Source organism: Diceros bicornis, chromosome 25 (genome assembly GCF_020826845.1).
Source record: "Diceros bicornis minor isolate mBicDic1 chromosome 25, mDicBic1.mat.cur, whole genome shotgun sequence".
NCBI classification, from domain to species: domain Eukaryota; kingdom Metazoa; phylum Chordata; class Mammalia; order Perissodactyla; family Rhinocerotidae; genus Diceros; species Diceros bicornis.
In genome coordinates this window covers 26,972,028-26,997,353 of record NC_080764.1, presented here as the reverse complement: position 1 = coordinate 26,997,353, position 25,326 = coordinate 26,972,028, and the positions used below count along the sequence as shown (strand labels likewise).

Below are 25,326 nucleotides of genomic sequence, written 5' to 3'. Positions count from 1 at the left end.
TGGGAATAGTCAGAGCTGCCACACACACATACTCTCTAAAACGTCTCAGCAACAAGAAATTTCTTGTTTAAAAAAATAAATATTCATTTTACCGTAGAGTAATATTTTGAAAAATTAGCAGGAATCAATAGGATCATTGAATAAGTTCTTAATTATTAGCAAGAACAAGTGTTCAACTAAGTTACTGGTACACAATATCTAAAATCCTTGATTGTTATTATTATTATTGTTACTATTATTATTATTATTATTTAGTGACTCTATTTTGAAAGAAATACAACTCAAAAAATAAAAAGCGGGCTGGCCCCGTGGTTTAGCGGTTAAGTGCGCGCGCTCTGCTGCTGGCGACCCGGGTTCGGATCCCGGGTGCGCACCAATGCACTGCTTGTCTGGCCATGCTGAGGGCGCGTCCCACATACAGCAACTAGAAGGATGTGCAGCTATGACATACAACTATCTACGGGGCTTTGGGGGAAAAAAATAAATAAAATTATTTTTAAAAAAACTACAAAAAAAAAAAAAGCCTTTATATTATGGTCTGCTCCAATGTCAAACTCGTGAAATAAGTGCACGATATTTGGAAATGAATCCAGCACCTTTGGATCTTAATACTGTATCAACAGTCAGACGTAAGGCTTTTTAGAGCAAAGCAGCAAATCTTTTATTTACACAGCTGTTTGACTCCAGGGAAAAATAAGGTAAGAAAGTAAAGCACTAGTACCATTTTACGAACCATTACAAACATACTCGTCATCTGTTACACACAGATGTCTGCGGTTCATGCGCACAACTTCTTACCTATTAGACCAGGCAAAAAGCAAAGTACAGGCAATGAGACAGAAACCTGTCGTGTTCAAAAAGACACAAAATATATGCCTATAATTATGTCTCCTTTTTCCTATAGTGATTAGAATAATTCTAAAATCTCTACTCTGGGCCTACTTTCACAGATGCAGAAAAACAAAGCAAGCTCTTCTTCAGGATACCTATAACTTAGATGTTCTACAACATTTCTCCTATTTCCTTAAATTAAGCCAACCATGCCGAATACCACAGATTAGAGTCAACAGAAACAAACATCCCCTCCTCCAATTGCAAATAACCACCCTAAAGTTTTAATGAATTTGATTATTCCAAAAAAGCAGCATAAAAGGCTTTTAAGAATGATGAACACATAATTTTATCAGAATGGGATAGAAATAAAATCCCAGTTCTCTTCTATATTCTCCACTTAGACATGAGAAAGAATTATAATAAATCTCAACAGATGGGTGAACAAAAAAGTAGTTAATGCTTCTCAGCAAACCATGCTAAACCAACTAACTCAGCTAAACACAGGAAGTGTCCCTCTTTTAAACACCACAAAAATGTCTGTGGATTTCTTTAATTGTAAAGTTGATAAAATATAAAAATAGCTTGCATTATTCTAGGGTAATTCAAATGAAAGAATCATAAACTTCCAGACTGAGCCCTAGATCAGGTTTACATACTTAAATGCCAAATTAAATACTTCTGTATCTGTTCATTATAAACTGTTAGGACAGGGGAATTGAAAACTGATACATATAAGGTATGAATATTTTAAAAGTGTTTGACACTCCAAAAGAGGGAAAGGCTAAAATTGGCTGGAAGGGTTTTCAACATTTCCAACCACTTTAAATTTAAATTTAAATTAATTAGACTAGTTTACTAATAAAAAAAACTTGAACAAAGGTGAGGCTCAGAAATTTAGGATGAAAGTAATTCACCCCAAGTAAGTAGAAAGCCTCTCTTCAGTAAGGAAAAGAGAGCTTATAAATAATATAACTTCCACAGTGTATGACATATCTCCTACAGATACACATAACATCAAAAAGGAAAGATCCACAACAATCTTCAGGAATACCACTACAGGAATACTTCACTCCTTGCTTTCTTATTCCTATTGGCTAACTTCTTGCCTTGTTAGTTTAACCTGATTACACCTAGCAATGCAACACTCCAATATATCTAGGCTTTAGAAATAATACAAATCAGAATATTTAGAGTGCTGTTTGACAGTTTCAAGTTGCAGGAATTTAAAACAAAAGCCAGGAAAAACTAAGAAAACTTAATCTGATACTTAAGTGCTGACTCTAGAAGTAACTTTGAGGGGAAGCTTTCCACTATTTTACTATAAAATTTCTAATGCAAGTTTTCATTAACAACGTGGACAAAAACGTTTAAAAAAGCCTTAATACCTTACTAGTCAGTTCTGGTTTAAAAATTAACCTATGTTCTTATAAAGTGAATTTAACACCACGTTAGTTATTATTTTGGAAAATAAGAACTGTTTCTTAAGACTGTTTCGAAACACAATGTCCAGAATTGCTCAAAGTCCACACAAAGGTAAATACAGGCTTTGTCATTTGGATGAAGGGAAAGGAGTACGGGAGGCAGACAGAAAATAAGGCTTTGTTGACACTAACCAGGTGGAAATAGAAAAAACTGGAGGAAGATGAACAAAAAACTTGCCAACGGCAATCCTCCTCCTCTGCTTCTCAGGTAACAGAGGAAAAACCACGAGGACAGGAGTAACAATGTCTAAACTTCTTCATCAAATAAGGGTCGGGGTTTCCAGTCCATACTAGGGTTAAAGCGACTCAGCACAGTCGCCGAGTTCAACACTCCGGGAACACTGCCCTTTCCTAGAATAACTGATTTCTTAACATGGCAATCTAAACTATTTTCACACGGAAAGGCAAAGTCGCTCAAATTTTAGGACAGACGAGCAAACGTCCTCTACATTTCGCGTTTCACCTGGCGCAAAGAGCCCGCAACACGGGTCTCCCCAGGGAGGTCCCTGGAGACACACGATTTCCAAACAGCCCTTCTTGGCAGGAAGTGACAAGAAAATGCGGCGGCAAAGGCCGTCTGCTCCGCACTTGCCACAGTCCTCGGGAAAGGTAGAGGGAACACCACTCACCCACCCCAGAGAAGAAAGTTGCTCCAGAGCCCAAGGCTAGCAGCGCTCGCTACCAACTTTCCAGCGGCAGCGCGAGCGCCGTCACTTACCGGCGGCAGAAGTCATGATTTCCCTGTGCAGCTCGCTTCTCCCTCGCCCCCCTCAGTCCATGTTCCCCTTTCAGTCCATTGTTTCAAGAGTTTAAGCAAAAGAGAAAAGCCCCCGCGGCGCCCACATTCCGTCCCGCGGCCCCGCGGCGCAACGCGAGCGCCGCACAAAGGATGCGGTCGGCTCCAGGGACCCGGTCGCGCTCCCGGGCGCGAGCGCCGCCCCGCCGAGCTCCGGGCGGACGGCCAGGCGCGGGCACGAGCAGCGCTCACCGCGGCTCCGCCGGCGCGCGCCCCTCTCCAGCTCCAAAAAAAATCAGTGCTCCAGGCGCCCGCTGCAAGCGGCGGCTGTAAAAGGCGGACAAAAGCCCCAGCCTCCTCCAATCAGAAGGCTTGAGCTGCATCCCGCTCCCGCCCCTCCCACCCACACCCTCATCCTCTGCTCCAATAAGCGGGTCGGAAAAGGGGGCGTGAGCTGCGAGGCATGCTGGGAATTGCAGTTTTCTAGGCACACTGGCCAGGCAGGAGCAGACGCTTGGGGGCAGCCTGTTCTCCCGCCTTCATTTCCCATCGTGCTGAGGCGGGTGGCATGGCGGAGAAGGATGACACCGGAGTTTGACGAAGAGGTGGTTTTTGAGGTAAGGGGAAAATGGCGGTGGGTGTGTGTTGTCTTTGTTTGAAAAGGAAGAGGAGGAAGGCGAGGAGGCAAGGCGAGGCTCCGGTCCGGGGCGAGGGATCGGGTGACTCTCCTGCCGGCCTCGGTCACGGAATCCCGGCGATTTCTGGGCCTGGTGTTGGCCGCAGCCTGACAGGTGTCCCCGAGGCGCCCTGGCTGCGGCCGGCCTCTGCCTCAGGCCCGCCCGGATTCCCAGCCTGGGCCCTGTTGCCAGGCCGGTGGACGGGAGCCCTGCCTGTTCCTCCCCCCGGGACGGATGCGCCGCGGGGGCACTGCGCCTGGCTGGGGCGGGGCCCAATCCTGCATTTTGGATACTCACTAATACAAGTTAGCCTCCTCCTTTTGCGTCCTCGATTTTTTGGGTCAGTATCCGGAAGAGCCTCAGGTCACTGTTCGCAGGTGAGGCGTGGCCCTGCAATGAAGGCAGCAGGTGCCAATTTTCTAATACGGTTTAAAATCTGCCTGTGGGACCTACTGTGGGCGACTAGGGCCGGGGCTCTCAGCATCCAGGCTCAATTCTTTTGTCCTTTGCTATTGCGCTAGGTGTAGCCAGTTTTTCTGACTCGAGGCTCCGTGTGTGAGTGCTTTTGTGTGGGACTATTTTAAGACGTTCTCTGCCATCTTGAATGGAAAAAAACCAGGCGAGTGTTTTTGTTGCCATTTATCTATCAGACACAAGTGAAAGCTCACACCCCTGAATAGATGTATTGCATATATGTATGCTTTACATACACTCATCCAACTAGATTTTAAGAAATTTTTAAAAAGAAATGTTCCATTCCGTACAATGGGAGAGCTAGACATTAACAGTACAGAATGACAAGTGTTGAAATATGTACAAACGTCATTGCGGGATTAATTTGGAGATGGCTCTCTGTACTTGTGGCCTCCGGAGAAGCTACACCCTGTAAATGATATCGGAGGTGAATCTTGAACTATGAATCGGATTAGAAAGACTTAAGGGAGAAAATGCATTATAGAGAAAGAGAACAGAGTATGCCAAGGTTGGGAGGTGTGAAAGTACCTGGTGTGGATTTTTCAGAGGCTTGAGTGTGGAGGGTCGCTATATAAAGTGGTTTGATGTGGCTAGAATGTGGAAGTAGTGGAAGATAGGGCCATTTTGCCTAAATGAAGAGTCTGGATTTGAGGAGCTGGCTAGGGAAGACACAGCGCCTGAATTTTGAAAGTGAGGGAAGAAATAATGGAATAATGGCTTGGACAGATAGTTCTAAGGTAAAATCGAGACAACAGTTGCAGGTTGAATGTGGGAGCGGAAGGAGAGACAAAAATCTAGATGGGTTAGATGTCTAGAGTAAGGGAAACTGGGTGGATGTAATTTTTTTTTTTTACCCCGTTATTTTCTTAGATTTGTGAATATAATAGTAATACATGTGCAAAGAACATTTCCTTGTAGAAAATAAGCCACGAAATTAAAACCATCCATTATCCTACTACCCAAAGAAGGCCACTATTGACATTATACCATATGTTGTCTATGCAAATCCGTGTTTAAGTGTGTGATATTTTTTAACACAAAAGATACCATACCACATAGAATTTTGTATATTTTTCACTTAAATTTATCATGAGCCTTTTCCTATTCATTACTCTTTGAAAACATTAATATCATAATATCCCATCATGTATGTATATCATAATATAACCATTGTACCATTATTGGACGGTTATATTGTTTCAAAATACTCACCATTGTAATCAACACTGACATAAGTCCATCTTTAACTGCAACTCTGATTTTTCCTTAGAATAATTTCTAGAAGGGAAACTAGTGGGTCAAAGGACATGGACATTTTTGTAAGACTTATGCAGAGTAGTTATACTAATTCACGTTTCCATTGGGAATAAGAGTATTAGTTTCACCAAATCCTCAGCAAGAACTTTATTGGTTTCCTTTAATCTTTGCTAATTTGATAGGGAAAAAATAGCATTCCATTGTTCTAACTTACATTTTGTGCATTTATTGGAGCCATTTTTATTTCTTTGCTTGAGCGTTTCTTTTCATATTTTTTGCCCATTTTCCTATTGGATGCTAGCTCCTTAAAAATTGATTTGCATGAGTTCTTCATGTATTACTTAGCCTTATCATACTTGTAGAAAATTTTTTTCGTTGTGCTGTTTATTTGCTTTTTCTCATATACATTAAGTTTTATTGCAGTATATTATTCAGAAGAAAAGTGCACAGATCTTGAATGTGCAGACTGATGAATTTTTACATGTTGAACACACTCTTGTAATCAGTACCCAGATCAAGAAACTGAAATCACCAGCACAGCAGAAGCTCCCTCTTGCTCTGGGTCAGTCACTTCTCCACACCCCAAAGATAACCACTATTCAGACTTATAGTAACTAACTTAAGATTAGTTTTGTCTGTTTTTATAGTATACACACATTTATATATGCTCTTTTTCTGACCATTTTTGCTCTCTGGCTTTGTTTGTTAGATTCATTCATATTGTCATGTGAGCATTTTTTATTTCTCTGTAGTATTCCATGTGAACATATGACAATTTTTTAATCCATTCTACTGTTGACGGTCTTTGGGTAGTTTACATTTTGAGACTATTATGAATAGTGCCACTCTGAACCTTTTAGTATATGTGTTTTGTTGAACATATTTCTGTTGGGTATATATACTTAGGAGTGGAATTGCTGAGTCATAGGTAATGCATATAGTCGTCTTTTGTAGATATTGCCAAACATTATTCCAACGCAGTTGTACCAATTTATACTCCCACCAGCAGCGTATGAGAGGTCCAGTTGCTCTACATCCTCACCAATACTTGCTAATTTCAGTCTTTCTTTTTACCATTTTGGTGAGCGTGTACTGGTATCTCCTTTTGGCTGTAATTTGCGTTTCGCTGATAAGGAAATTGAGAGTCTTTTTATATGTTTATGAATCAGTTATATGTGCACTTTTTTTTGTGAGGAGATTGGCCTTGTGCTAACATCTGCCAATCCTCCTCTTTTTTTTTTTTTTTTTTTTGCTGGCCCTGGGCTAACATCCGTGCCCATCTTCCTCTACTTTATATGGGACGCCGCCACAGCATGGCTCGACAAGCAGTGCGTCAGTGCGCGCCCGGGATCCGAACTGGCGAACCCCGGGCCGCCGCAGCAGAGCACGTGCACCTAACCGCTTGCGCCACCGGGCCGGCCCCTGTGTGTCCACTTTTGTGAAGCCAATTTAAGTTTTCTGCATATTTTTGTTGTATTATCTCTTTTTCTTACTGATTTGAAGGAATTCTTTACATATACTGGATATAAGTCCTTTGTTGGATATATACCTCAAATATCTCAGAATGTGTGTGGCTCTCTCTTAATAGTGTCTTTTCAATGAACAGAAGCTCTTAACTTTATTATAATCCAATTAAACATTTTTCTTTTATGGTTAGTGCTTTTAAAGAAATATTTGCCTACTCTAAGGTCACAAAGATATTTTCTCTAAAAGCTTTATTTTACCTTTGGCGTTTAGATCTGCCATCCATCTGGAACTGATTTTTATGTGGTACCAAGTAAAAGTCAACATATTTTTTCCCACGTGGATGTCCAATTAACCTGGCATTGACTGAACAGACCACTGTCCTTTCCCCACTGAAGTGCAATGTTGCCTTTGTCATAAATCAGGATACCTTGTATGCGTGGATCTGTTCTGGATGCTCTCTTCCTTTGGTCCATTTGTCCATTCTTCTACTAATACCACATTATTTTAATTACCATAACTTTCTTTTTTTTATATATATATAATTTTATTTATTTATTTATTTTTCCCCCGAAGCCCCAGTACACAGTTGTATGTCACAGCTGCACATCCTTCTAGTTGCTGTATGTGAGACGCGGCCTCAGCGTGGCCAGAGAAGCGGTGCATCGGTGCGTGCCCAGGATCCGAACCAGGCCGCCAGCAGCGGAGCACGCAAACTTAACCGCTAAGCCACGGGGCGGCCCTACTATAACTTGCTAATAGGTCTTAGTGTCTGGTTGTTACCGCGCCAGGTCCATTTTTGCCCGCCGCTCAGAAAGTCAATCACCGAGACGACGAGATTGCAGAGAGAGAGGGTTTAATCACAAAGCAGCCAAATGAGGAAAGCGAGAGAACGAGTCTCAAATCCTCCTCCCCGCAAATAGGGACTCGGGGGTATTTATGGAGAAGGGGGCAAGGTGGTCTGAAATGATTGGAGCTGAGGGGAGATGAGGTAATTGATGATCTGCGCAAGCGTAGTCAGGCTTCATGTCTCTTCGGAGGACACATGTTCACAGAATGGCGGCATTAGCATGCCCTGAGGGTGGGGTTCCAACCTCTTGCCATCAGAAGGGCCCTTGCCTGGGCCCTTCTGATGGCCCAGTTGATGTGTTGGTGGTCTCAATCAGGCCTGAAGTGGACAGGGGGTTCAGTTCCTGAAAAAAACAGCTCAAACACCCATTACCATGGTAACCCAGGCTCCAGGGAGATGTCATGTATAGGAACCTAGTGGGAAACAGACAGCATATTGCCCAAACTGCATAGTTAACAATGAGTAAGTTTATCGTGCAGATTTAAATCCTCACCTTCCATTCTGATAAGTTTCTAGGTAAGGCCATCCCCCCCTTCTTCCTGGTACAGGGAAGAAGATGCCTTTACAAATGGAGATTTTTCGTTACAAATGTAAATGTATCCTATAAAGGGTAGCCAGAACTAAGAATGGGCTTAGCACGACCCACCCAGGTACCCGACCCACCCAGGTACCCAACCCACCCAGGTACCCAGAGATGTCTGTGGTGATGGCCTTTTCTGGGGGCAGGCCTCCCATCCCAAACTCTTTGGTCAGTTAGTGGGGTTAGGGGTCAAAATGTCATTCAGGCAGAGACATATTTTGAGCTGGAAAATTCCAATCCCCTGTAGTTACTACTAGCTGCTTAATCAATGGCTGTTTGCTGGTTTCATGGTAGGATAAAACCCTCCAGCTTTATTTTTCATGGTAGGATAAAACCCTCCATTTTTATTTTTCTACAAGATTGCTTTGGCTATTCTTGGCCCCTTGTATTTCCAAATGAATTTTAGAATCCGCCTGTCAATTTCACTTAAGAAAAAAAACCTACTGAAGTTTTGATTGGGATTGCTTTGAATCTGTAGATTAATTTGGGGAGACCTGACATCTTTACAATATTGAATCTTCCAATCCATGAACATTTTTATTGCTTGCCTTCTAAATCACTCAGGCAGCTTCCCATCTCTTTTTGTGCCCTAGTACTGATTTTACAAACTGAGAATATAGGGGAAGAAAAATAATTTTCCCTCTACCCTTCTGAGTTCTTGGCTGAGACTCCTGTAATAAAAGATAGATTAACAAGAGAAAAACAAACAAAATTTTAGTAACATGTATACCTCATGTATACACGGGAGATACTGTTAAAAACCAGAGCTAGACAGTAGTTAAAGCAGTAAAAACAGAGTTTACTCAGGACCGTTGCGATAGAGGGGAAAGAGACCTCAGTATAGAACCAGGCTCACCTGCAAATACAGCATGGGCAAGTGGGAATCTAATTACTAAGAGGAAATGTATTCATTCAGAAATACAAGGGCCAAGGGGTAAGAGGAGTTTTGGCTAAACTAATCTAGCAGGATTCTTGCTGAGACACACCAGGGTGGTCAGACATCACCTGGGGGGATGGTAGAGGATGAGGAACCTGATATTGAGAGTGATCAGATGTGGAGGACGGGAGACTCTTGCTAAACTGATTTAGCAGGGTTGTTGCTAAAACTGGATTTTGCAACCAAGTGCACAGATGGGCCTAGAAGAAGGTTCAGGAGCCTAACTAAAGTTTGGTCAGGCAAAGAATCTTTGTCAATATCCAGGGAAAAATTCTAATTCTAACTCCCCAAGGTGGCTTAGAATTCAGGCTTAAATACCATCTCAATGGGGGTGGCAGGGAGTAGGCCTCTTGTGGGATAGTAAATGATTTTTATAAAAGATGAATGGGCCCTTAGAAGAATAGTTGGGGGGCCGCCCCATGGCATAGCGGTTAGGTGCGTGCGCTCCGCTGCTGGTGGCCCGGGTTCGGATCCCGGGCGTGCACCGACGCACGGCTTGTCAGGCCATGCTGTGACGGCATCCCATATAAAGTGGAGGAAGATGGGCACAGATGTTAGCCCAGGGCCAGTCTTCCTCAGGAAAAAAAAGAGGGGATTGGCGTGGATGTTAGCTCAGGGCTGATCTTCCTCACACGAAAAAAGAATAGTTGGGAGATATGATAGTTTGTGACAAAGTTTGTCTGGGTGTGTAGACGTCTAGCCTCCTCTCCTGTGATAAGAGTCAATTTTCCCTGGTTGATAAAACTCCTGGAGAGGGAATTTATGTCAATTGAGTTCCTTTTGGAAGATTCTTAGGCAGATAACGGGAAGCCTTTCCCTGCATTTGCTGTTTTTCAGGTGCCTATCCCAAGTGGCATATTTTGGGATAGTTTTTGATATTTTGGTAGTTTTTTTATTCTGAAAGGCAGTGTAATATAGTTATTAAAGGAATAGGCTCTGGAGCTGTACAGCATAAGAAATCCTACCTCCAATATTTATTGGTTAATGTGACTTTGAGCCACTTACTTAACTTCTCTATGCTTTAGTTTTCTCTAAGTAACAGTACCCATCTCATACAGCAGTTGTGAGTATTAAATGACTTAATATAAGTGAAGTACTCAGATGAGTCCCTGGCACATTGTAAGCATTCAGTAAAGGTTAGCTATTATTAAAATTTTCCAGAAAATTGCTTTTTTTCTAAGCTTTTAAAATTATTGGTATGAAGTGTTCTTAGTAGTTTCTTAATTTTTAATCTCATTTATAACACTAATTAGATCTTATTACTTACGTTTATTCATGTCCTCTCTCTTGTTATATTGCGTACATCTGCCACAGTATTGACTTACCAGATAGGGTTTTCAAAGAACCAGTTATTGGTTTTGTTTGATCAGCTCAAGTGAGTTTGTTTGTGATTAAATTTTTTTTAAATTTTTCTACTTTTATCCATTTCCTTCTACTTTCTTTGGGTTTATTTTGCTTTTTTTTTCCTCTAGCTTTTTGAGTTAGAGACTTAAGTACTAAAACTAATTTGTAAGGTTATAAATTTCCCTATGAGTACTGCATTGGCTGTATCTCATGAGTTTTAAAATGTAGTTTGTCTCACAGTTTTGCAATTTCCTTTTTGATTTCTTCAGCCAGGATTTATTTAATACCCAGGTGTATGGGTAAGGGATCTATATTATTGTAGGTGATGATTTTTCTCCATGTGCCCCTCCAGACCGGTAATTTCACCCTGTTATAGAATGCGTCACCTGTATTCCCTTGTCCCCTGATTTCATTTAGGTTCAGCCAATGAGAAAGCCCTTTTAAATCAGAGGTATCTTAGTCTATTCAGGCTGCTGTAACAAAAATACTATACTGGGTGGTTTATAAACAACAGAAATTTATTTCTCACAGTTCTAGAGGCTGGGAAATCCAAGATCAGGGTGCCAGCATGGTTGAGTTATGGTGAGAACCCGCTTCCTGGTTCATAGATGGCTGGCTGTCTTTTTCCTGTGTTCTCACATGGCAGAAAGGTTAAGGGAGCTCCCTGGGATCTCTTTTATAAGGGTACTAATTCCGTTCTTGAGAGCTCCAACTACATGACCTAAGTACCTCTCAAAGGCCCCACCTCTAGATACTATTACTTTGAAGATTAGGTTTCAACATACGAATTTTGAGAGGACACAAACGTTTAGTTTATAGTGAAAGGGTAGAAGAGAGAGCACTGGGGAGGTATTTATTCTCTTACTTCCCTCCCTGTAGGGCTACCGTGTGGTAGTGATTGTGTTCCTGGATCTAAAGCCACAATTCTTGTTGGGGGACTCCTTTAGCTTCATCTCTTATGGGGCTTCAGTGACGCTGCTTCTTTCCCTTGGCCTTTAGGCCTGTGGAAGGTAATAACTTCCTGCTGTTGCTAGTCCCTGGGTGCGTCACTATCCCCTGTTGCTTGCCTCAAACCTGCTTACAGCTTTGTAAATAAATGGTCATTTCATTAAACTCTTTTCAGTTACTCCTTTTGAGTGTGCCATCTGTTTCTTGCAAAGTCTTCCTGCAAGATTTCCTTGGTTAACCTATTTTGCTGCCTTTGTTCTGTTCTCTAGGATTAACTCTTGTCCATTGTCACCCATGGCCTCTGGTTTTGCCCTCTGAGAACTTATTCCTTATCTCTTAGTGCTCCATAGACTCATGTGAAATGAGTGTTAAAGTATATCCTTCTCGGAGCCTGCACACCTTTCACAGTGTGATTCCTGCTGGTGCAGGTTTGTGGGGCTAAGAGTTGCTTTAGAGGTTGAATAGTTACAGGTTTTTATAGGATTTTGGTGTCTTTGGCAATATAGTTCCCTGAAATGTAGTAGGTTTCCAATCTGTTTGCCTCTAGGCAGTTTCATACAGTGTAACCACAGCTAAAGAGCCGGTTTAGACACAGTTTTTAAATCTGAAGTCTGCAGATTATTTCCTGGTTCCATTTTGGATCTTTTCTCCCTCTCATTCAATTTAACGGCAATAGCCCTGATCATCTGCAAAAGAGGCTTGGGTGGAAAGGTATCACCTTTCATTAGATCTTAGCAGATGGGCTGGTTCCCATTATTTTGAGAAGGGCCTTGGGAAAGTCTTGAGACCACCATCTTATTTCCTGCTTTTTGGCTTTTCCAGCCATGAGAACTGTACCCCCCGCCTAACCCCTCCCATCACCACTTTCAGTCAACTTAATCTCGGGCCATAGGCAGAAAAAGCCTTTTGCAGAGCTGAAAGCTTGTTGGGCGTATGGTCTGTCTTCCAAGGTATTACAATACAGTGGCAATAGTTTGTTAAATGTTTTGCCATTTGAGTATAGTGGGTCATCAGCTTTTTAGCCTGCAATATGCCATTCACAGCTCGATTGCTAAGCCAGTACAACATATTTCAGGTTCTGTTAAGTCAGCCTTACTTGTAGACAACAAGTACTATATAAGCCATAGATCCTAGTGCAGAAAACAAACCCCTCTATCTACTATAAATAGAAAAAAATTTAATATAGGGAATTAGTGGTTAGAGTATTGTTGGAAGTTCTGAAGGATCAAGCTCTATCAAGGTTGTTAAACTCATAAAACCAAGAACCACATGATCATGATCATGGCTACAGTACAAGAATCAGGAAGCCATTGCCACATCTGCCTCTCAATAACCTACAAAGCTGGTACAAAGATACTGGAACTCAGAATCTATCCACTGTCTCTACCACAATTTCCTTTTCATTATCAGGAAGCTGGAGAATATGTAATGGAATACTGCTTTAGAAACATTTTGCCTCCACGGCTTTGTTTAATAGCAAATAAAAATTTTAAAAAAGCCAAGGCAGCAAGAAGTGGACCTCTGCTTCCTTTCCACTTCCCAAATCTCTCACGTGTGTACCTAATTGGGGGAACCCTGATTTATATCCAGAACCATAGCCACAAGATAATTTGGGAATTGTCGCATTTAGCTTTCCTGTCTCTTTAACACAAGAAGTAAGCACACTAGATGGAAGGAAGGTAGAATGGAGGTTGAACAAACCAGTCCACCAGGGCCGGCCCCGTGGCTTAGCGGTTAAGTGCGCGCGCTCCGCTACTGGCAGCCTGGGTTCGGATCCGGGCGTGCACCACCGCACTGCTTCTCCGGCCGTGCTGAGGCCGCGTCCCACATACAGCAGCTAGAAGGATGTGCAACTATGACATACAACTATCTACTGGGGCTTTGGGGGGAGGAGGAGAAAAAAAAAGGAGGAGGATTGGCAATAGATGTTAGCTCAGAGCTGGTCTTCCTCAGCAAAAAGAGGAGGATTAGCATGGATGTTAGCTCAGGGCTGATCTTCCTCACCAAAAAAAAAAAAAAAAAAAAAACCAGTCCACCATATCTGTCGTTAAGACCTAACTGCTCCTCCCCTAAGAAAAATTAACTGGTATATTTTTGGTATAATTGGTGTAATACTGTTACTTTAATGATTTTCAGAGTCAGAAATCAGACTTGTTTATATCTTAAGACTTAGAGAATGATATGCTACATTAAAATTAAAAATAAAAAATTTTAATCAAGCAAAATTTCTGGAAAGCATTCCAACCACGTCATTTCCCTGTTTAAAACTCTTGAAGTATTTTGTTTTAATATCAATTTCCTGGATTAATAGTAAATTTTATTATCTTTTCTTCTGATTTTGGTCTTTTGTGTTCTCCTTCCAGAGGTCACCTCTGAGTCCTCCTAGTCTGGGAGGACCAGGGGTGCACTGAAAGATGGTGTAGTAGAGGAATTAAGAAAGGGAAGGAAGAGTGAGGTTCCCAGGCCCAATTCCTGGTCCTCCCCTTAGAATCTGACCACCTGCATTTCCTCAGGGCTAGATTCTCCATAACCTTCAAAATTAATTCCATTATCTTGGAGCCTGACTACCCCAAGAGACTGAAGTGAGAAAGACAGTACAGCTTAGACTTGGACCTCTCAGGCTGAACAGCATCAGGAGAAAGTTTAGAAAATGATGGACACCATATCAAACATGCATATTAAGCAAAATAAATACTGAAATACCAATATTGTCATTTTCCTCTGTTATTGTAATCTCTAATTAAGATGCTTTGAGAGTAAGAATTCTCTAGTCACCTTAAACAGATGTTCAAGTTTTGATGTTGCTCTTTCATAGCTGTCAAATTTTTTCATTATAAATTAATTGCAGAAACTTTGAGTCATTCATCCTATCTTGAATCCTGCTACTCCTAGAGGAAAGAGTACTTGAAAATAAGAACTTGTTATCTGAAGGACTAATATTTCTACCTCTTTGCATTATTTGTAGTACATCTAAACTGTTTCTTTGTAACTTCATTATAAGGGACAATGTTGTCCTCAAGGAACCTTTTGCTCTCTCAAATCTCTGTCCATGGTAACCTTATTTTCTGTAGTTGAACTCTTTTTGGTGTTTGTTGAAATTCATTCTCTTTTCCTTTGTTCATGACTGAGAAAGCTAATTGTTGCCCCTCTTATCTTGATGTCTTTCCCTCCTTCATCCTTTTCAGTAAATTATTGGATATTAACCCTTTGTTGGGACTATGTTCTGGGTTAGCCCCCACAACCCCTCCCCACCCCCCGCACTAAATCCATCAAATGAATGTGGGATGGCTCTCACACAATCTCACACATTTAAAAGAAAGTTAAAAAAACAATCCTCTCTTGCTTCAGAGATTCTCTTTTCTTTATATTTTTAAACGTTGTTATATATGTCTAAAGAACATTAAGGCATTCTTTATAAGTATCATTTGTAAATTCTTTTCTACTTGCATTATTGATTTGATTAATGGAAGGAAATTAGTTTTGTCTGTGAAAATATACCTTGACAGTATTTGCTATTTTGATAATGGAGCTTGCTGTCTGGAATAATTATGCATATAAAATTTCAGGTATTATTATTATTTTTCCTTAAAATGTATCTTCAGTTTCCTATAGTACATAAAGCTGTACAATTGTATTATATAAAATAATCTGCTTCTGGGGCCGGCTCCGTGGCTTAGCGGTGAAGTGCACGTGCTCCGCTGCTGGCAGCCCAGGTTCGGATCCCTGGCGCGCACTGACGCACCGCTTCTCCGGCCATGCTGAGGCCGCGTCCCACATACAGCAACTAGAAGGATGTGCAGCTATGACATACAACTATCTACTGGGGCTTTGGGGGAATAAATAAATAAATAAATAAATAAATAAAATAATCTGCTTCTGGATAGTAACTGAGATTGGAAGTATAGGGAAATTCATGCTGTTATCAGTGTCTCTGAGGGAAAGAATATTTATTAATGGAGTTATTAAATCAGAACCCTATTGACATAAAAGATTGACTATTAAGACCAAAGCTACTTTGTCACCAGATATGCAAGGATAAATTTGTTTAACATGAATTATAAAGATTATTCTTGGTTTTTTGTTTGTTTGTTTTTTTGTGAGGAAGATTGGCCCTGAGCTAACATCTGCCAGTCCTCCTCTTTTTGCTGAGGAAGACTGGCCGTGGGCTAACATCCATGCCCATCTTCCTCCACTTTATATGGGACGCTGCCACAGCATGGCTTGACAAGCAGTGCGTCGGTGCTCGCCTGGGATCTGAACCAGCAAACCCCGGGCCGCCACAGCGGAGTGCGCACACTTAACCCACTTGCGCCACTGGGCCGGCCCAAAAGGTTATTCTTGGGAACAAGTCTTTGCTTTTTTCTGTCTGGGTCATGTTGTTTCTTCCATTTTGGCTTCTTCACATATTCTCAGAGTTCCAATATAGATTTTAACTTTTTTTTTTTTGATGTACACATTCCAAAAGGTAGTAAGTAGGTCTCTCTCATATATTTTTATTGCATTTGTTAAAACGCAAGTTCTTTTGTCTCAAGCTATGATACAGTGCTTAAATTATTTTTTATGGTTATCTTGGTATCTTATGTAGTTATATCACAGACTTTCATTTTTCTTTCTTTCTTTTTTTTTTTTTTTTGTGAGGAAGATCAGCCCTGAGCTAACATCCACGCTAATCCTCCTCTTTTTGCTGAGGAAGACCGGCTCTGAGCTAACATCTATTGCCAATCCTCCCCCTTTTTTCCCCCAAAGCCCCAGTAGATAGTTGTATGTCACAGTTGCACATCCTTCTAGTTGCTGTATGTGGGAGGCGGCCTCAGCATGGCTGGAGAAGCGGTGGGCGCCCGGGATCCGAACCTGGGCTGCCAGTAGTGGAGCGCACGCACTCAACCGCCAAGCCACGGGGCTGGCCCAAGACTTTCATTTTTCAAAAGCATGTGGAAAGAGGGCTAGAATAGTTGTCAAGACACTGACATTGGGGCCGGCCCCGTGGCTTAGCAGTTAAGTGCACGCGCTCCGCTGCTGGCAGCCCGGGTTCGAATCCTGGGCGCGCACTGACGCACCGCTTCTCCCGCCATGCTGAGGCCGCGTCCCACATAACAGCAACTAGAGGGATGTGCAGCTATGACATACAACTATCTACTGGGGCTTTGGGGGGAGAGGGGGAATAAATAAATAAAATCTAAAAAAAAAAAAGACACATTAATTAGCAATGATATCTTAAATGACTCATTTAATTTCTCTAAAGCTTGCTTCTCATTTGTTATATGAAGGAGTTATATACCAAATCGTTCTTTTTTATTAAATTTTTTTTGAATCTGGTAGGTTGAATAAATGAGAGTAGGCCCTTAGAGGCTTCTGTTAATTAGAAAATACAGGAAGAGATTCTGCTCCTTTCCAGTCTATTTTCAGAACAGAAACCCTGACTCAGTTTAGTTTTCCTGGTTCTGTACCAGGTGTTCCCTGAGTTCCCAGAAGCAAATCATGCCTTAAGGATTTAGGAGTAAAAGACCCAAAGTTCAGTGCACTCCACAGGGGCACAGTGTTAGACCGTGCACTGACTTCATCGCCTCTGGATTTTTAGAGTACTGCTTATATATCTATTGAGACTTGTTAGTCTCATTACAGCAGATCAAAATGCCCATTAGTGTTTTTTTGAAATAATGTATTTAAGGACGTCCTTTATTTTTAAATCCACATTGTAATTTATTTAGCTGACAGAATCTGGCCACCTGTATCTTATTGTTGGGACTTTGCTAATTAATCTGCAACCATTAATCTCATATGTCTTTAATATCTTTATTAAAGTGGATGTTCTACTTCAGTGTATATCTTGCCTTGTTCTTGTTCTTTTACGTTTCCTTACAGATTGTCCCTTTCTAATGAAACGGAATAATGAATCATTTTGAGAGAAAGATCTCCCCTTTATCTCTTAACAGAACCACAAATTCTGTCTCTACTTTTGTTGTTGTTGTTGTTGTTGTTGTTATTATTATTATTTGGGATAAGGAAAAAAGAATATAAGGTTGGGTGTGATCTAATAACATCCAAACCTCATTTTAACGTTTATTGCATGCTCTTCTCACACCCAACATTTTGCCAATGTGTTTGATCTGGCTTTAATTTTTTTTCTTTCTTTCTTTCTTTTTTTTTGCTGAGGAAGACTGGCTCTGGGCTAACATCCATGCCCATCTTCCTCCACTTTATATGGGACACCGCCACAGCATGGCTTGCCAAGCAATGCATCGGTGCACGCCCTGGATCCAAAGCGGCAAACGCCAGGCCACACAGCGGAGCACGCACTTAACCGCTTGTGCCACCAGGCCGGCCCCTAATTTTTTTTCTAAAGAGTTGAAAATGATAGTTTTGCTTCCTCACCCTACTTCTGCTCTGCATTCAGTTAAGTGCCCGATATATGCCGGTTGATTAACCATATATTAAATAATAATATGGGTAACATCAGTCCTAGGAAGAGCTCAATCCACCATTGCTATCGTTTCTTCCCTTACTTAAGACCAAGTCACTGTTGCTTTTTTAGTCAGTTGAGTGTATAAGCTGTGTATGCCAATTTTCTCCCTTTGCATCTCTTCATCTTTCTTTTGATGGATATGTTTTGTTTTGGCCTAGATACTGTTATACTTAAGTACATTTGTACTATTGTATAGAAAAAATTTTAAGTTACTCTTTTTAAAACTTTTTGTTGTTTATAATATTTCATGTAAGATTAATTGGATAGGATGCATTTCGGTTGGAAAATATTAGATGCCTACAACCAGAAAAATTTACCTGCTGTTGGTTTAAATAAACTTTTAAGTAAACACAAATATTAAGTAATATCCTTTAAAGGTATTTTAAAAACCCCACTCTCCCTATTACTTCTGCGGTTACCGAGTAATACTGAGTGGCACTGAAGAAATTATGTTCAGGTTTTTTCAAAGAGCTGCTTCTGATAGGAAAATGCTTAGTAATGATGAAGACACGCCCTCCAGTTCAGTGGCCATTTTGTAGTGTAGTTCTCCTGGAGAAACAAGTGGGAACCATCAAAGAAAGAAGTGTATGGATCAAAAGAATATAGTCAAGAGTCAGTAAATTTTTCATCTAGGTCAACTGGAGAAATTAGAACTATGCTGTCTGTGAGTAGTTTAATTATTTGAACTAATTTTCATAGCCCATTTTAGCTTGCCTAATCTTTTTGAATTCTATGATTAGATTTTGTTTTGCTGATATTGAGGAACAATTAAATTAACGCTTGGCTTTGGGGCTTTTGGAATAGTAATTTAGAAATTATGTTAAAATGTGTAAACTCCAAAAAATATTTCCTGTTATTTTATACTATCTTCAATTTTGCAAAGTACTATTCTATGATATTATTCAAGGTTTAGGGTGTGGTGGAGTGGCAATAAGTAGTTATTTTCAAATTATATATGCTGATTGTGTACTGATTAAAGATAAGTGAAAATTCTATAGAAATTCAGTATATTGGCAATATAATTAATAGTAATGGGGAAACTTATTTTCCTTTGCAGGGTTTTGTTAACTGTGACAGTTTTAGCTCTTTATATACCAAAAACTTCTTCATTAAAAATGGAGAAAATAGCTACCTTGTGTAATTTAGTAATGTCAGTCTTCCTCATCAGTTTATTTTGTGGTGTTCTGTAGTTAGTCTGGAAAAAAATAAGGAAATGATAGCAATTGACAACAGGAGTTCATTCTTTTCAATCATATTTTCCAAAAAAAAATTCCTGTTCTATATGTGATAATCACATTTAGACCTATAGCTTTAAGCTATATTCAAAGATAAAAGATTTTTAAAATATTTTAAATAGCTAATAAATAATTGTCTCCAGGCATATAGTCTCCATCAAGTCCCTATAACTACAGATATCTTTTTCTTTGAAGATTTTTATTTGGAATAAAAGAGCTTTTCGAGGTTCTATTGGCATGGTAGAAACTTTTAAAAATATATAACTTACATTATAGTACTTTTTTTCTGAAGAAATTAAAAATTGATACAAATTTTTGAAGAAAAATTACCTGTAAGTAATTTCGTAAATTCTGTTAACAAGGGAATGGAAATCAAAGGCTTCTAGGTAAGCACAGATTTATATAGGTGTGAAGTCTTCATGAACAAAGTTACTTCTACGTTACACAACTTCAGGTGTCTGTGCCAATGCTTCCTGCCTCCTACTGCCTTCTGTCAGTAGCTGACTGTATTTTCCTGTTGCTTTGTGTTTTAATATAGACTTGCAGAGATCAAATAACATCTGAGAATAGTTAGCATTTTTCAAGGCCTAATAGTATGGCTTTGATATAGTACTGACATTGTAAATAAAGGAACTCTGTAATAGTTGAGTAGATCATTAGTTTTGATATAGAAAAGTGCACAGGATCATTCTGTTCTTTTGCTAAACTAACAGTTCAACACCTTTTTTGTCAGGCCTTATGCTGGGCACCTTCTTCCTCACAAATAATACATGAATATATTCTCGTTGTCAAAAAGTCAAATAATACAGGGAAAGCATCAGCCCTCCCTTCATCCCCCTTTTCTCCCCCGAAGTAACTACTGTTATCCGTTTTCTTCCAGATCGTTTTCAGTGCAATTATGTTCATATATACATATATGCAAATATATGTGTGTAATACACATAGAAATATTGTATAATTTGACTTTCTTAATGTAAGTGGGGTTCTTAAATGGTTGTAGTAGTCAGTATTCTTGTATGTACATTTAAGCATACTTTTATAATTATATCCAAAGAATAGATGCCTAGTGGAATTGCTAGGTCAATGGATATATACATTTATATTTTTATAGACATACTCCCACTAATAGTGTATGAAGTATCTGTTTGCTTACACCCTTGCCAACACTAAATATGATCAAACTTCTTAATTGTTGCCAACCACCAGATAAAAATTATATCTTTGTTTTAATTTGCACTTCTTCAGTCAAGGGTAAAGTCTAACATGTTTTTATTTGTATTTACTCATTTGTATATTTTTTCTCTTTGAAGTGCCTCTTTGTATCCTTTGCCTGTTTTTGCAGTTTTTAAAATCTTTTTCTTATTGGTTAAATGGGCTTATTATAAATTACAGAAACTAGTTTTATCAAATATTGGCTATATTTTCTCTTCCAGTGTCATAAAAGTTGTTTTAAAAACCCAGTGAGCTGGATTTGAAAATAATCTGTTAAGAATAGAGTACTATTGTTGTTATAGTCTCCCAAGATTCTTTGCAGCCAATTTCTAGGCTTGTGTAATCTGAGGCAAATATATGGGAATTATAGCTCATCTAAAACAGAAATGATTGGGAATAAATGCAGACATTATTAGGGTGTACAGCCCTGAGAGCAGCTCTTCTGGGAAAGAGGCGCGAGTCCGGAGGGTGCACCAGAGTTAGTGTGGAAAGAGCATCTAGGATTCTGCTGGCTGCTTCTTAGCCTGAATGCAGGTGCTTGGTTGTGGGCCTATAGCATTGACAGAGGTGTGGCGGTAGCTAAAGGAAACCACTCAGTGAGACGCCATTTGTGGAAGAAGCTAGGTTTATGTAGATATCTGCCTTTCCTAGTTTTCATATGTGACCCAGTTAGTCAGATATATGTTTCTTTTCTTATGTTGAGGCCCCAACAGAAATTTTTTAGTAAGGAGATTGTTTTACTGGAAAACTGAAGTTCAGTTAGATGAACATGAAGTTCATTTAAAAATAATCTTCAAATATAACCAAGTGCTGTAATTATTTTGGTTTTATATAGTATTGATGGCTGGTTAAAATTTTAATGCATTAACTCTGATGCAGTTATTTTGAAGGTAACTCATTTCACTTACAAAGCCCGTGGAATTTTTAGGTTGCAAGTCATGGAAAAATAACTAATTTTCTGTTTTGTTTTTTGTTTTTTGAATCTATCATTCTCCCAAAATAAAAAGTAAATAATGAAAGCAGCTTCTGGGCTGCTTATTTTTGTGAAATTTTTTTCAATCTATGATTCCTTATACTCTATATTTTCTTTTTTTTTGTTTGTTTTGTGAGGAAGATCAGCCCTGAGCTAACATCCATGCCAATCTTCCTCTTTTGGCTGAGGAAGACTGGCCCTGAGCTAACATCTATTGCCAATCTTCCTCCTTTTTTTTTCCCCGGGGCCCCAGTAGATAGTTGTATGTCATAGCTGCACATCCTTCTAGTTGCTGTATGTGGGACGCTGCCTCAGCATGGCCGGACAAGCAGCGTGCTTGTGCGCGCCCAGGATCCGAACCCCGTGCCGCCAGCAGCAGAGCGTGTGCACTTAACCGCTAAGCCACTGGGCCGGCCCCTCTTGGAGTATTTTAAAGCAAATCCCAGACATTACCTAATTTCACCTGTGAATGTCTCAGGATGCATCTCTAACAGATAAATACCCTCTTTTTTTAAAAAAAAAAATGCTAACTCCAAACAATTATCCAATAAAATTAATAGTAGTTCTCTAATATCATCTAATACATAGTCTCTGTTCGCATTTCCTTGAGTGTCTCAAAAATGTCTTCTTATAACCGTTCAAACCAGGATCCAAACAAAGTCCCTACATCACATTTGAGTGATATGTCCCTTTAGTCTTGAGCAGTTTTCTCCACCTCTTCCATCTTTATTTTATCATGTATTAGTTGAAGAAGCTGGGTAATTTGATCTGTAAAATTTCCATATTCTGGATTTGGCTGATTGCATAGGATAAAGGTGTCATTTGATTTAGCACAGAATTCTATATTTTAACATACCAGTTTTTTATCTTGTTTCTCAGAGAATGTCATGAGTTTTGTTTTACCACCTGAACAAATTTAAGAACTGCATAGCATTCTTATTTTGTACTTAAGCTGAGACCAAGAGAGGGTTTTCCTGAAACAAAGCAGACTACCTGGAAAGTATCAGACTACTTCAGTATTTTCCTTGGTACTGCTCATGGCCTTATCAGAAGTATCACAGGATGAAACCTTTTAGCAAGGACCTCGCCTGTTTTGATTTGTTCTCTCCCCTGTGCCTCAATATTGCCTGGCATGAAGAAGATGTTCAATTAGTATTTATTATTGAATGAGTTACCTAATTCTGCCATGTTTGACCTATTCTTCCCTCCCTGGGCTAGAACCTGAAGAGTTACAACTTGTTCTATCTGTAAGAGTTTAAAGCAGTTGAGAAGAGAGAACCTAATAATAAAAGCATTTTACCCATCACCTCCACTTCTACACTAGTTAGTCTTCCTTTTTAATGCAAACCAGCAATAATGGTACTGGCACTTCTACTGAATGACCATAAATCATGGAGAAAATAAAGAATACATTAAATGAGTGGTTCAAACTTTATATATCCATTAGTGTGAGGTATGATATGTTTAATGGGGATGCATGAAGTGCAGGTAGTCTAGGACTTAAATGAGTCATTTTCTTGAAGTACTTGGTTGAGCAAAAAATGTGGGGGTTTCCTGTCTGGTTTTTGTTTATTTTTCTTGCAGAAATATGTTTCTGCCATCAGAACAATCTTAGCACAACGAAAGACTCTTGGCTATCTTTCGTTAAGCAAAATTCTTTCTGGTGCTATGATGTGTGTTTTCTGTCAGCTAAAATTTACAGGAATAGTGAACCACAAGGATTTCCTGAGGAGAAGCTCCCATATGCTGTGTCTGAGGTTTCTCAAGTTTCTTTTGGCAGCAGTAGCATTCTCAAATACTACAAAATTATAGTTTGAGTCCAGTACTAATAATCTCTCTTCAAGAAAACAATTTAACTGAAACATTTGTGGTTCTATTTTGCTTGAACCAAGGAAAAAAGTTATAACAGAAAATTACCTATCACCACCTACTCTGCCTTACTCTCCGCAAAACAAGTACCTTTCTAAAGCTGCCATCAACGTATAATAATACTTACTGTATGAAACATAGAAATTTCTGTGTATTAGTTTATAAGCCTGATAGCCCCAAACCTCCAAATATAGGGCTGTTAGAATAGGGAGCCTCACCTTGCTGTAAAAGAAAAAATAAAAATAAATTATTTTATATTGGATGATCAGGTTTTAATACTAAGACATTATTTGCCTTTTTCACTCATTCTCTCGTGCTTACACAGAGTATGAAAAGCTCATCAGTATGGTTTCATATTCTACATTAAAATTAACCTTTCCAAAACTATCTCTTGTCAAGTTTTGTTATGGCTATTCGTTGATAGTACAATTATAAGAAAAGACTATTAAAATACTCCTCCCTTTCCAGCTACATATCTAAGGCCTAAGTCTCTTTATATACTTCATCCACAACAATAAATTGCAACAGATTGAAGGCAGAAGCAGGTATACTATTAAGCCAGACAGTAAAGAGATTTGCAAAAATGGAAAACAATCTTCTCTTCTCAATACAATTTTTTTCATTAAAATTATGTTATTTACATTAATATTATAATGGGTTTATTGTTACTTTAAGTAAATTAATAAATATTTTAAGTTTTTTCAGTTTTAATTTGTAATATGATAAATATCATTAGACATCCATATAAACAAAAGCTCTTTTCGATCATCAATAATTTTTAAGAACATAAAGCGGTCTTGAGACCAAAAGAATTTGAGCACCACTGATCATGATGTGGTTTTCTGAGATCTATCAAATAGTACACAGGTTATTTGCAGTTTCAGAAAAAAAGTGATAGTAATTTTATCCCCCATTTTAAAAAATTAATATAAAATAATAATTTCATTAAAAATCCCTTTGCATTCTTATAAATTGCTCTTGTACTACAAGGTCTATCTTGGTCAATTCATCTGGGCTAATGTTCAGTTTGTTAACCAAGGGATGTTTGTTTTTCATTTGTGTGTTATCGTTTGTTAAATTTTAAATTTTCTTTTAGCTCAAAGGTGATTGAAACATAAAAGTTGAAATAAAACAGTAAAATAAATGCTACAACTCAGAATACTATCATAAACATAATGAATAGAGCTTTAGTGTTCATACAATCTGAGTTTTTATGTGTTAGAAAGTGATATGATTTGCATTGAAAGCCAAAAAGAGAAAAGTGCAAATATGAACGATGATGAAGACCAGAATTAAATTTTATCAGACCTGTATTACCTTCATCTCTAGTCTCCAGAGGTTATCTACTCTGAAATTCTGTCAAATACTTAGTTACATAAAGCCATAAAACAAAGCATGGTGATCGCCTTAGCAAGCTGGAATTTTCCAGAACTGTAAAACAGTGCCTGAAACAGTGGTGAATTCTGTCAATAAAGATCAAGAAACCAGAACTACTGATGCATTATTCATAGTTACGTAGCACATATGTATATGTCACACCTTTGACAAGAAGCTTGTGAAATCAGCCAAAAAGTAAGAAGTTGTACGTTTGGAGAAAAGGCAGAATTAAGCTTCTGGTAGAATTACTGTATCAAATGATACTGTTAGGCATTACCAGTAATATACAAGGTAAACGATTAATGCTGCTGTTTTTGTGAAATATGAAATAGCAAGTGTTCCAGATTATGGTGATCCAAACTGAATATGTATGCTCTTAGTTGATGTGTAAAACATATATGGAGAACAAAGTATTAATTGTTTCTCTTCTGTTTAATCACTTACAAAAAGATCTGCGTTACAGATATTCCATTTTGTTATTTTGTGAGCTGTGACATAAACTGGGAAAGGAAGGGGCATTGGGGTCAGTGCTGACACAGCATCGGCTAAGTCTACAGTAAGAACGGGCATTGCAATTTGAATAAAGTTTGACTCCATCCTTCTACCCCCTAAGCC

General features: G+C 39.2%; 2 protein-coding genes across 5 annotated transcripts in view; one reads left to right on the top strand and one right to left on the bottom strand.

Moving 5' to 3' along the window:
• The window catches only part of FGD6 (FYVE, RhoGEF and PH domain containing 6), a 103,883-nt gene extending 100,664 nt beyond the window's left edge, over positions 1-3,219 (bottom strand). For all 3 annotated transcript variants that reach the window (XM_058568619.1, XM_058568621.1, XM_058568620.1), the window contains exon 1: positions 3,034-3,219. In XM_058568619.1, the coding sequence (XP_058424602.1) occupies positions 3,034-3,049 (16 nt within the window). In that variant the 5' untranslated portion in view covers positions 3,050-3,219. The remainder of the gene's footprint in view (positions 1-3,033) is intronic.
• A 341-nt stretch (positions 3,220-3,560) lies between these two features.
• The window catches only part of VEZT (vezatin, adherens junctions transmembrane protein), a 65,092-nt gene continuing 43,326 nt past the window's right edge, over positions 3,561-25,326 (top strand). The window contains exon 1 of one of the 2 annotated variants that reach the window (XM_058568626.1): positions 3,561-3,668. In XM_058568626.1, the coding sequence (XP_058424609.1) occupies positions 3,633-3,668 (36 nt within the window). In that variant the 5' untranslated portion in view covers positions 3,561-3,632. Of the gene's footprint in view, positions 3,669-3,979; positions 4,106-25,326 lie in introns of those variants that run through there. The other variant, XM_058568627.1, reaches the window with a different exon arrangement.